Raw genomic sequence first — 13,379 nt, 5'->3', positions numbered from 1 at the left:
ATGGTTTCTGTGTCAAATCATAATATCTCTGTTATGTTATAGTATTACTACTAAGTGGAGTTTGGCACAAACACTGTGATTTACCAGAAATACTGTGATTTGGCAGAAATACTATCAATTGGTTCAATTATTATGATTTAGAAGAAAGACTATGTTATAGTATAAATACTATGTTCAAACTTTAAAAAATTCTGCTATTTCTGCTAATGTGTGTTATGACTTTTAACCACTAAAATTAATGGAACACATTATCAATGTGGTCACTGATTGTGCTTGCCGGGTTGAGCTGTGTTTTAGCTCAGTGAGATGAGCAGCCGTTTTCAGAACGGGAGGCCCGGGTTCAAATCTCGCTTATAGCAACAATTTTTTCAGTTAACAGTTAAAACCTTTTAAATCTTTTCAGCACAAATCCTAGCCTTTTCAGCTGTTTTCAGAAAAGTAAATCTTTTCATCAGAAATTCTACTAATTCATCTCTTTTCAGCGGAATTTTCAGCTTTTTCTTGTGTTTTCACCTGAAAAGAGTTTTCACCTCTTTTCATTTGAAAGTTCAGCTTTTGCATTTGTTTTCAGCTGAATTTTCAGTTTATTCACCTCTTTTCAGCACATAGTTTTACTTCTGCTCTTTTCAGCAGATTCCACAACAAGGCATTCACACAGCATTTTCGCAGGAAATGCAAATTTTTCTAGTTCTATTGGGTTTCGTTATTCCTAACTTCTAATATGCAGTAATTCAGCGAGATAATAAAAATTTCTGAAACAAAGCAAGGGAAAAAAGTCTCCAAAAAGTGTGCTATATCTGAACTCTGAGGTTTTATCTTTTTGTTTTGTTTCTGTTTAGTTATGTTTGTGATGTGGTGTGCATGTAAACAGTTTGAATGTGCTTGGAAGAAAGAGACCATATTATTGCATAAAATAGTGCTGAGCACATCTTTTGGACATCAGCTGATTGCACCGGTTGGTACAGTGGACCAGACAAGGAAAAAAATCAATGTTGGACTCCAGCCTGTGAGTTCAGGGAACCACCGTGTACATAACTCAAACAAGCTCATCTTCACACAGTCCTCATTTACAAAATCCACTGCAACCCCTAACGTAATGGCTAACAGGTGGGTTTTCACATTTCAGCTCAACTAGCCAACAATGAATAACCACTTATTGGGGGGTGTTACATACAATTCATTTTCAAAGTCAGAGCTATCCCTGGGGGCAGGGATAGCTCAGTAGGTAGAGTGGTGGCCCCATGATCGGAAGGTCGGGGGTTCGACTCCACCGAACAGCTGCCCTGAGGTACCCCTGAGCAAGGTACCGTCCCTACACACTGCTCCCCGGGCGCTGCATTGGTGGCTGCCCACTGGGTGAATGGGTTAAATGCAGAGGAGCAATTTCCCTATGGGGACTAACACATACACATTATTATTATTATTACACATTATTAGTTCAAAAGTGACTCCCTTAAACTGCTTCATGGTTTTGTTTTAAACTGGTTTACCGTTTTTATGGTTTTATCAATTTTTGATCTATCAGTCCATAAGACCTTCTTCCAGTCTGCAGTAGTCCAGTGGTGTAATGGCCCAGACGAGCCTCTTTGTCTTATACTGACGTCTGGCTTTCTTGCTGCAGCTCGTCCTGTCAAACCTGCAGCAGGAAGTCTTCTCTTCACAGCTCAAACTGAGACTTCTTACTACGACCACGATTAAGCTGCTTGTAGCTGTTGTCCTGTGAGCCGCCATCACACTGTAAGTGATTCAGTCGTGTCTTTGGGTCTGCAGACCTCTTCCTGTCACAGTTTGTTTCTGAGCCTTTGGATGATGAAGGAAACTGGACTCACTGACACCTTGACTTTCTTTGCAGTTTCTCTGTAGGACAGACCTACATTTATGTTTATGGTCTGTCTCTCTTCCATTGTTAATTGTCTTGTTCTCACCATTTCTGTACCAACACACTACTTTCTGCAGTACAATAATGTTCAACTGATGCTCATGAGGGTCTGGTACCACAGTGTGCTCCAGCACTGCATTTTTGCAGACAGAGGGGTTGTAATAGATCCAGAAAAGTTGGAACACCTGTATATTATTTGGTTTTAGGTAACCTTACCCTTTTTTTTAAGCTCTGGCAGTTCACCACTTACCTTTGTACCATTTCAAGCTGTTCATTGCACTCGAACGACTTGCAATAAATAACTGGAGGTGTTCTAAACCTTTTGACCGTTAGGGTACACCCACATCCACCTCCACCCTCCCCCGTTACCACTTACCATGAGTAATCATTGTAAGTGTTTAGGCCTGCTTTCCATTAATATTGGCTTTGATGACAGTTTCTGGCATCTTATTACACTTATTAAATACTGATGCTTTCTTTCACCAGACCTCAAGATTATTTCTCTTTACGCAGCACCCTTGACATTGTATAGATGCTAATGTATTTCCCCGGAGCTTCTCTGGCTCTAGAGCAGTTGGATTTGCTGTGGGCATGCCTGAGGATAAACAGATAATGGGACACTTCTCATTGACTTGCCTGCGCTAACAGGCGAGTAGCCTAATGTAAGAACAAACTTAAATGCAAACTAATAAGTAGAAGTGAGAAGAATGTGTGCGCTGTTGTAGTGTGTAACACTGTTAGTGTGCAGTCAATTGTCCAATCTGAATGACAGAGAGACTGCTCTTCTCTAAATGAGCTCCCATGAGTCCTTCAGTTTTTATCTCTCACTGCAGATATACAAGCTGGGGAGCTTCCGAAGACCTGCTTGTATTTTCAAATACACAACATACTGCAACAATATTACAACATTTTCATGCAAAGAAACATGTGAGCAAAACCCGTCACTAAAAACTACATTATGCTGTTGCTAAACATTCTACAGAATAGTTTTTTCCCAGAACAGTTTAGTAGCTGAAGGGATTTTCTTTCATTACAGCCAATTAGCAGGACATTAATCCTTAGCCCAGACCAATGTCTTGTTGTTACTGCAGTAGTTTTGATATAAGCTTATTAATTTTACAAAAGATTTTGGGGCTCAATGAAAAAAGGCACAAATCAGTTTTAAAAAAAAATTTAATTTGCCCACATAAGAAATCTATTTATTTCTACATCCACACATCTCACAATCATGTCTGTCAGAACAAAACTCAACAAATTAATTTTCAGCATTTCTATAAAGATTTTACATTCAGAGAGGATGGTCTTCTGCATATACTGTTTTTACATCCATCAACAGGACAGGCAACAAAATGCCAACGTAGATGTGAGTTTGTGCATAATGCAGTTGTTTCTGTCATGACTGCAGTTTGCACTTTACCATTGTGTTCTTGTTCTTTGGTTCAATAAAAGAAGAGTAACGTCCTTATTGCCATTCCTGAAAAGTAGGGGTGCAACGATACACAAAAATCACGGTTCGGTTTGATACTTTGGTGTCACGGTTCTATATTTTTTCGATACAAAAAAAATGTTCATGCCTTTTTAATTTGTCATTTATTAAAATTATAAATATATATTTTAACTCAAAAGTACAGTTTTTAAATGTAATGTTGCTGAAACAACAAAGTAATAAAAAATAAATCTATCTGATGGAGAAATCACTCATCTTTGGAAAAGAGAGTTTATTACAGAGAAATGTCTCTTTCCAAAATAAAAGCTCTACTATACGCTTCTTCTGGGCTATATTCTCAGCAGCATATTAAACATATCAGGTCCCCATAAGGAGAATCATGTGCTAACGGCTGTCTAAATGACTCGGGTAAAGTTTGTAGCATGCGTGCTTGTTGTTTTTGTCTGCTTCCACTTGTCTTTGCACTAGGATGATGTCGGAGTAAATGTGCAGTCATATTCGTTGTGTTCCCACTAGTGCTGTCTGCGTTAATCTGTAATAACGTTAACGCCACAACACGGCAAATCTCCGTTAACGAGCTACTGCGGATCGCCCCGTGCGTGGGGCTGGACGGCCAACACGTTAACGAGCTAACTACGCTAACACACTAGTTCCCACCAATGTAATTGAGCATTGCTGGCACATCCAACATACTGTTTTACTTTAGTCCATGACGCGCTTATCTTCAGGGTCATACGTCACATGAAGACCAAAATAGTTCCAAACGCCAGATCTGAATGAGGGTGGGGGAGGTTCAGTTTGCCATGTTGCAACGAGCTTAGCTTCTGTCTGGCTAGCTTGCGCTGTGCTCAGTGGATCTGCGTTCGACTACTCCGCCTAGGCTGCACTGTCGAGCGCAGATCCACTGAGCGCTCAACACAGACAGCACCATCAGAAGGAAAGTTGATAAAATAAATTAAAAATTTTGTATTGTTTATACATATGCGTACCGAACCGAAAGCACTGTATCGAACGGTTCAATATCGATACAAGTATCATTGCACCCCTACTGAAAAGCTAACCACTTTCATTAAGTGCCTCTTTGTTCCCCTTTCTGGCAACCTGGTGTGCAGATAATGGAAGAAACATCACTGTAACTGTAATATACTGAATTTACTACAACAACATGTTACTGCTAAATGTAATGTGATTACAGTTATGTGTTACTTTGGAAGTGTTTACTGTGCACTAAAAACATCTCATTGATTTGCCAGCACTTATAAATATGTACTCATTGCCTCAAAAACCATAAATACAGTTTACTAAAATAGCTAAGTCAGGATAACTTATTACTTGTGAATGCATACTACTTAGAATAATGTGATATTTCTGAGTGAGCAACACTCAGACCGATATATTCAGTAAATTAAAATACATAACTTGCGCCAACTGACTATTTTAAATTTTACTGGATATAAATTGAATGCAACTGACTTTGATCACACATGTGTGGGCTCCACTTTACCCTCACTTACCCAGTATGTTACATACCCCAGCAGAAACACTGGACTCATCATGCACACAGCTTGTCTCCCCTTCTGTCCCTGGGAAGATCAGGGCCCGTATCCCTAAAGAATCTTTGTGCAAAAAGTGGCTCCTAGCGGCCAAATTCTAAGAAAATTCTCAGAGTCATGACGTTTTCTTAGAATTTCCCTTAAAAGTGACACGACAATCCCAGTTAATATAAAAGCTATTCCTCAAGATTCCTAGTGCTTAAAAGGGCTCCTAAGGCGAGATCTACTAAGAGCAGGGAAGAGGACTTTTAGTGGCTTAGGAGTTCCCCTAAGCAGCTGCACAAAATGGCCAACAGAAGAGGCAGGAGAGATGTCCTGCAAACACTGGATGACAGGGAATTATTGAGACGCTACAGATTGGATCGTGCAGGAATCATGTTTGTGGTGGATCTCCTTAGAGATGCAATTACTTCACCAACTCGACGCCACAACGCTATTACACCGGAGACGAAAGTAATCACAACCCTGAGGTATTTGGCAACCGGGAAAATGCAACAATGCAGCAGTGATGACTTGGGTCTGTCCCAATCCTCCGTCAGCAGAGTCATCACCCAAACACTGACAGCTTTGTCACAACCTAATATTGTGACACAATTTGTTTCATTCCCGCTGGATGCCCGCACTTTACACACACATAAAAGGGCATTTATGGACATTGCAGGATTCCCTGGCGTTGTGGGTGTAATTGATGGAACACATGTGAGAATAATTGCGCCATCAGAGGACGAGGCTGTCTTTGTTAACAGGAGGAATTTCCACAGCATCAATGTGCAAATAGTGTTCAATGCAGCCTGTAAGATTTTGGACATTGTGGCTAAATGGCCAGGCTCCACACATGATGCGAGAATGCTCTCCGAGAGTGGCATCAGACAGCTTTTTGAGAGACGCTATGTGCCAGCTAATTGCCACTTGTTAGGGGACAGTGGCTACCCATGCAAACCATGGCTCCTTACACCTTACCTCCAGCCACGCCAAGGGCCCCAACTAAACTACAACAGGTAAGCCAAAAAATACAAAAATCATGGAAATGAAATGCAAGCAATATGTTAGAGCATCCAAGTAGTGCAATATTTCCATCAAATAATTAAAGGTCTCTGTATTCAATTGTAGGGCCCACAAGACAACAAGAGCGGTGGTGGAGCGCGGCATAGGCCAGCTTAAGAGGCGCTTTCATGTTCTCCACGGAGAGGTGTGGCTGAGGCCTGAAAAAGTCAGCAAAGTCATCATAGCCTGTGCAATATTACACAATATTTGCAAGGTTAGACAGATTGCAGAACCTCTGGAGGATGGCGATGAGGATGAGGATGAAGACAACGATGAGGATGGTGGTGAAGAAGATATTTACATTCCACAGGGGAACCTAGCCCAGAGTGGACTGCCTTACAGGGCAAACTTCACAAATTTACATTTCAGGCAAACTGTAGCCCCATGTCTTTTGAGAACTTGTGAACTACCACAGTTTTACTGCACATCACCTGCAATTGTTAAATGCAAGACAAAGAACACAATCTGTAAATGGTTTATTTTTTAGGTGTTCAATTTTAAGGCGGTAGTACTCCTCCTGAAGGGAAAGGACTTTTTTTTGTTGTTCAAACACTTCAGTTGTGAGTTGCAATCTGCTCTCCTCCAGGGATGCTGACGGAGCAGGTGCTGCGGATGGGAATGGTGTTTGATCCGCCGGGCTATCCTGAGTAGCAGCTGCAGATGGTTCAGGCGGCAATCTCATCGGCAAACTTGATGGGCCCGGTTCTTGTGATGGCTCCATGCTACAGAAATACATAGGCCTAGTTTAATTATAGTTTTGATTAAATTAATTTAACACAATGAGCATGGATAACACATGAAATGGCTTCTGCAATGAATAAACACTGTAGATATGAATAACCCTGTGTCCTACCTTTGCTGCACTTCAAGGGCCTGCATCATTGATGTGTCAATGCCTGTTGGCAGCCCGGTGACACTGACCTCAGAGTGTCCCAGGACTTGAAAGACAGTGTCGGCCACCTGGGACAGCCGCGTTGCAGGTGGTCCACCCCCTAGAAAGAAACAGTCAATGAACACAGTACTTAGGCATGTAAATTAACTTTGCCAGCAGGAGCAAGTTGCCAGATTATGTGGTAGGCTATAATATTTTGCTCACCTGTGAGTGAGGATTCCCGCTTGTGTGCTGCAATCTCATCTTTTGCCTTGGACTGCAGCACATACCACCTTTTCTCACAATCGTCGCCTGTCCGCACCACCAGTGGAAAAGAGGCATTGATTGTTTGGGATATTGTGTCCCAGGTGCGCCTCTTGCCTTGGCTAGTGACAGTTGGGCCAAATTTTCCTCGTAACATACCTTTATGTTCGTTCACCAACTGGGCCAGCAACAAACCTTGCTCCTCAGTCCAGTTCGGCTTGCGAGTCCTTTTTTTCTCCATTTTCTGTGTTTGTAGGATATTTGTTAACAAGCCTTTATAAATAGACCAGCCAGCAATCACAGACATTGATAAAAGCTGAGCCGTGTTACCCTCGTTAAGACCACACTGGACTTGTAACGTTGGGATTTCTACTTCATTAAGGACAGCCCCTTGAGATAGGCCATCTTGTTTTCAATGGGGTCCATATGGGAGTGAAAGTACAAAATATGCCAGCTAGGATATTAATATGAGCAAATAAGACACGAATCATTATTTGAACAGGGTGTAATGAGTTTAAGTTTTCACATATTTTAGATTCTAATGTTAGGCTATAACCCCTACAGCTTACTATTCATTTTCCAGATATTTTCTTGAATGTGAAATATTATTTACAATTACAGTCAGCATAAGATTAGAGTGTATAATTATGTTTATTGATTTGAGGGTACATCCTTTGCTCATTATCACCAAAAGCTCATTTCCATCAAACTTGTAGGATCAACCAATCACGGCTTTTGAAATGATGACTCATACCTAGCAACAGGGTCAACCACACCTCCTCACTAAGATAGGATTTTCCATCCATTCACTGAAAATGTTCTGGAATCACTTCTAAGCTAAAACTCCTGGCAAGGAATTTTTAGGTTAAGTTAGGAGCTCTCTGAGAGGATTCTCAGAATCTTTAGGGATACGGGCCCAGATGTGCTTTCTCCCAGTGTATAAACTTTTAGTATACAGAGAAGCAGTAAAAAACCACGTGTGAGGTGCTTTGTGATGACCATGGAGAGAACATTGATGGTCCGGTATACTAGATTAATTTCTGCACAGACAATGCTGTATCTACCAGAACAGTAGCAAAATAAACTGAAGTACAGATACCTGAAAATGCTACTTAACCGTATCACACATTATGACCTATATAAACCTATAAGTTTTTTTATTCATCTTTAGGCATGAAAAGTGAATAAAAATCCTGATTGTCTGAATAAGTAGAACGGAAGACTTATGATTTACTGAGCTAAGACCAAGTGGACTCAAGTGCGAGATCCAGACAGGACAGCGAGGCACAGAATCAGTTAGAAAGCTATTCAATCAGGAGAAATACATCAACTTGGGTGAGAGACTGAGCTTGCTGGGAAAGGAGCAGAAAGCGAGAAACCAGGCAAGATCCATGAGAGACGAAAGGGGAGTTAGACAAGCAGAGGAATCCAGAAGTGAACTAAACTATATAAACACAAGTGAAAGGTGTTAGAGTGTTTGTCTTACTTGGGTGTAGGGCTGCCACAAACGATTATTTTGACAGTCGACTAGTCACCGATTATTTTTGCGATTAGTCGACTAATCAGATCATCATCCATTGGACGTAAAACGTACAGCTTACTGCACCAGCAGCATCTGCTCTTATATAACTATCATTAGGGTTGTGAGAGCATCTGTGTTGAATGTAGAAGCCAGGTCTGAAGTTCACGCTGATCCTCGGTCTTTCCAAATGGAGGGACATTAACTGTGTGTATATGTAATCGTGTAAGAACTGCAGATAGTGAGATTTCAAGTGACAGGATTTTGTATCTGCCATTGTAGAAATTCATCTCATCTCATCTCAAGCTGTCACGGCTGGCGACGCAGGCCGTGTGGAGGTGAGGTAAGGGTAAGGTAAGGGCCCAAACCAGGCACTGACATAGATGTGGAGATTGAGGTTTATTTTGTGAAGTGAACAGGATACAGGAGGAATGGAGAAGGGCATATAGAGAAACTACGGCTACGTTCACACTGCAGGCGAAAGCGCATCAAATCCGACTTTTTTGACCCTATGCGACCCATCTATCCGATCATGGTGTGACAGTGTGAACGGCACAAATCCGATATTTTCAAATCCAATCTGGGTCACTTTCGTATGTGGTTCTGAATCCGATACATATCTGATGTTTTAGAAAGCTGCTGTTTGATGGTCATGTCGCATTAAATCCGTCTTTTACGTCACCGACACAAGACAGATGCCAATTATCAGCGCCAGAGAAGACATCGTGAACACTTCCTGGACATCCAGTGAAACTGTTGGGAAGACAACGTTGGAGAAACGTGAACATTTTATTTGTTCTGTATAATCTGCAGATTCTGACAGAAATCTGCAACTATCCTTTGAAGCAGCGCTCCTCTAAAACAGCAATAAGGATCATTATTAGGTTATTTACATTATTATGTAAATAACAAAATAACTTAAAGCAAAAACTGGGAAACGTAAAGTCCGAAGTCTTTATATTAAGTATATCAGTCAAACAATACTGTTGCTCTGGGTCTAAACAGAGCGCGTTGTGTGTGACGTCTTCTTTTGCGCATGCGGTCGCTTTGAGCGTTCACACTAGAGCGCGTTTGCTGTCACATTTTATTTGTAGTGTGAACGAGCAGACAAAAAAATCGGATTTGATCAAAAAATCAGAATTGAGCATCAAGACCTGCAGAGTGAACGTAGCCTAAGAGAAACCTAAACTGAGGAAACTAACAAAACTGCACAAAGATGCACTCGTGCACACGCGACTGTCTCCTTTACACGATCTGCTACAGTTTTAGACTCTCGCAGCAAGCTCTCTGAAATCCTGCTCTCACAAGCAAATTTACAAATTTACTATTGACAGTTTGGAGGCGGGGCCCAAATGAGGGCGGGGTCCTAATGCGATTGGTGACTTTGATGAACCGTTCAGGTTACTGCGTTGCTGAGTTACACTGTGGCAGTGACTAGTAGTAATATACCTGCACTTTTTTTGCCCCCCCCCCCCACCCCCCACCCCCCACCTCCCACCCCGTTTGGTCGGATTCGTGCGTGTGCGCATGCGCGTTCAGATGTGCTCGGCGCATGCGCGTTCAGGTGTGAAAACACACCCTCTGGGCGGTATCGACTCCTCCTAGTGGGATGGCTTAGGTTATATAGGTATAAAAGTGATCCTTTCACATTCTAAGACCATCACCGCCACGGCCTAAGGAGCACAGACACATCGCGCTAAGGACCCCACCGACTCATCGACCTAAGGAGCACAGAATACCATCTGTATCAACCATGACACCCAGCCAGGACATCGCCCATGCCACAGCCGCTCTAGGTATGTCTACAGGAGTATGCAGCCGGGGTCCTCAACGTAAAAAGCAACGCTGTGAAAATGCCGTAGATGGGACTGTATTTAAGTTAGAATATCGCGGCGCTGAAGGGTATGTGTATACCATTAAATATACCGAAGGGACAGTTGTGCTTGGTGTAGATTGTGGCGAGGGATTGTTTTGGGGGGAACCCCAAAGCATCTCTACCAAAAACTGGAAGCTCTTCCGGACCGTAGTGTGTGCGGACCTGGACAATGTGGGCTTCCCAGAGGTGCTGTATGTTTCCCAGTGGAACAGTGCATCAGGCCCTGAGCTTTACAGGGTTGAGGCTGATCGTTTCAATCGCAACCCTGAAGACTTTATTTTTCTCAGTGCATGTGATGACAGGGATAGTCTTATTGCTTCCAGGGGGCTTGAAAACTGGAGGTTAAATCCTTACCCTCTAAACCTTGAAGAGCGCACAAGATGGTTTAAGGACTTGTTTTTTATACAGTGGTGCGACTGGAGAGGTTTGTCGCGTCTGTTTAGCCAGATTGACGACGCGATCAAGAGGGACAGACTCAACACTGCGTACGAGAGTATTAGAAAACGCCTTGTTTTTGACGATCTGGCGAGTTGTCCGAAGACTGGTTTGCCTGCTACCCTGTGCAAACCTAAAATCATAAGACCTTCCGACAACTAAACAATAAACTGGTAGGTTTAATGTGAGGGGTGTGTGTGGGGTTGCGTGTGTATCTATGTGACAAATTAAGAGCTTGTGGTTTTCATTTTACAGAGAATGACTCGCCGTCGTGGGACCTGTCAGAGTCACCATCAATAGGGCTGCTAATCCCGACCCCCCAGACTCCACCACCCTCACCATCATGCTCGCAGGACCCCCTCATATCAGACCTGTGGGAGGAAACTGTAATCGACATCAAACTCGCAACTCTCCACCTGTTGATGTTGGCGCTGAATGAGTTTCTACAAGAGACATGTTACGGATGCCAAACAGGCCACCCCAGTCAGGTGCAACACAGCTGCTTGCAGGAATTGTCTGAGTATTTCTTCGACACCTACTATGACGATGTGATGATAAGGCTCAAGACTGACCGATTCATCCCAGCCATCCAGCTGTTTGTACGCTCAAACACCACAGATGGGACTGGAACACAAATCCGCAGAGTTGCAGAACACCTCATGTGTGAACTGAGATCAGAGCGAAATATAGTATGCACCATTAATGACAACATTGTGGACCTGCTAGAAGCAAGTACTTGCGCCCGACGTGTTAAACCAGCCATGCTCCGCATGATTGGAAACTACTGGGCTGGGAGACACCTGGTTTAATGTGTGCTGTTCAAGTATCCATTGTCTGTGATTGTGTCTGTGTGAAAATTAAATAAAAAGACGTGTTAACACCAACTTCTTAGTCATTTGTGGTTTGCACAGTCATGGAAAGCACATTGCATAAAATATATCATGATCCAGCCCATCCTGCGGGGTTGGCCAGTTTAAATAAGCTACGTATAGCGGCAGGGGAGGCATCAGGTGTAACACCTCCAATATCTCAGGTCAAACATTATTTAGAACAAGACGACACTTACACACTCCATAAACCTGTGAGGATCCATTTCCCCAGAAATAGAGTATTGGTGACAGGGATCGACAAACAGTTTCTAGCCGATCTGGTTGACATGTGTGAATATGTGGCAGATAATGATAATGTGAGATATCTGCTAACATGTATAGATGTATTCTCAAAATACGCATGGGTTAGATGCCTAACAAACAAGACAGCGAATGTTGTATCAGCTGCTTTTGAGGATATACTTAGTGAGGGTAGGATCCCTGTGAAACTACAAACAGATGACGGCAAAGAGTTTTATAATACAACCTTTAAACAGCTAATGAAGCGATATAATATCAAGCATTTCTCAACAGCTAGCGAGGTTAAATGCAGTATTGTCGAGAGATTCAATCGTAGCTTCAAGGGTAGAATGTGGAAGTACTTAACATCAGCCAACTCCCGGAGATATGTAGATGTCATACCAGATCTCACACAAGCATATAACAATGCTTATCACAGATCTATCCAAATGGCTCCGGCAGAGGTGAATAAGGATAATGAGAAGTCGGTGTTTAACGCGCTGTACAAAACGAGGCCTCAGAGGGAACTGTGCTTTAAATTTAATATTGGCGACACTGTACGAATATCAAAACTGAGAGGAAAGTTTCGAAAAGGATACGAGCAGACCTACACCGATGAGATTTTCACAGTCAAGGAACGTATAGGGAGACAGCCCCCAGTGTACAGACTAGCGGATCTAGCAGGAGAGGTATTGAAAGGGTCATTTTATGAGCCTGAGATACAACGTGTGGTTGTTGATGAAAACATTTAAAATTGAAAACATATTGGCTAGAAAAAAAGTGGGTCGGAAAAAGCATGTGCTAGTGAAATGGCTAGGATGGCCCGACAGCTTTAATTCGTGGATTCCAGAGAAAGACATCGTTGAGGCGTAATTAACTCAGATGACGCAGCTCTACACACATTCATTCAACACTGAGCATAGACGGAGAAAGCATGAATAAAAAGAACAACAACAATGCAGGCTTCTATGTAAGCCTCTTCTCGAATGCTTCGGCGCATGTTTACCCGGGTAATAAGATATCTAATTTTAGAACAAAGCTAGCAAAACCTATCGTTTTGGATCAGCCGTATGAGGTCGCTGTTATAGAGATACAGTACCCACGCATATGGATGTCTTTTCCACAATCAGATTCGCAAGTGGAAATTCATGACCCAGTCAAAGATGGAACCATCGCCGTAACCATGATCGAACTGTCTGTGGGTCATTATGCATCTGTGGAACAGATAATAAAAGAATTTAATTTTAAATGTCAGCAGTACCAAACCACTGCAGACCTTAAAATGCAATACAACACAGTTACTAACCATGCCTGTGTTATGGGACCTAGGGGCACTATTCTCACATTTAGAGGGAGACTGGCGGAAATCCTAGGATTCGAAA

General features: G+C 42.4%; 1 protein-coding gene across 3 annotated transcripts; it reads right to left on the bottom strand.

Annotated features, from left to right (window-relative positions):
- Positions 1-4,919: 4,919 nt before the first annotated feature.
- Positions 4,920-7,850, bottom strand: LOC146507615 (myb-related transcription factor, partner of profilin-like). 3 transcript variants are annotated; one of them, XM_085176759.1, is made up of 4 exons: positions 7,218-7,850; positions 7,020-7,106; positions 6,777-6,915; positions 4,920-6,645 (listed from the first exon to the last, which is right to left on the bottom strand). In XM_085176759.1, exons 1-4 carry the CDS (start codon positions 7,363-7,365, stop codon positions 6,351-6,353), a joined length of 669 nt encoding a protein of 222 aa, XP_085032885.1. In that variant the 5' UTR covers positions 7,366-7,850; the 3' UTR covers positions 4,920-6,350. The 3 variants fall into 3 exon arrangements, with proteins under 3 accessions (XP_085032885.1, XP_085032883.1, XP_085032886.1); XM_085176757.1 differs by having other exon boundaries at positions 7,020-7,850; XM_085176760.1 differs by having other exon boundaries at positions 6,845-6,915; positions 7,020-7,850.
- Positions 7,851-13,379: the final 5,529 nt, after the last annotated feature.

The sequence above is a fragment of the Neolamprologus multifasciatus genome, chromosome 11, assembly GCF_963576455.1.
Source record: "Neolamprologus multifasciatus chromosome 11, fNeoMul1.2, whole genome shotgun sequence".
In the NCBI taxonomy this organism is placed as follows: domain Eukaryota; kingdom Metazoa; phylum Chordata; class Actinopteri; order Cichliformes; family Cichlidae; genus Neolamprologus; species Neolamprologus multifasciatus.
The sequence above is the reverse complement of the archived record's forward strand: the minus strand, read 5'-3'. Positions and strand labels throughout refer to the sequence as shown.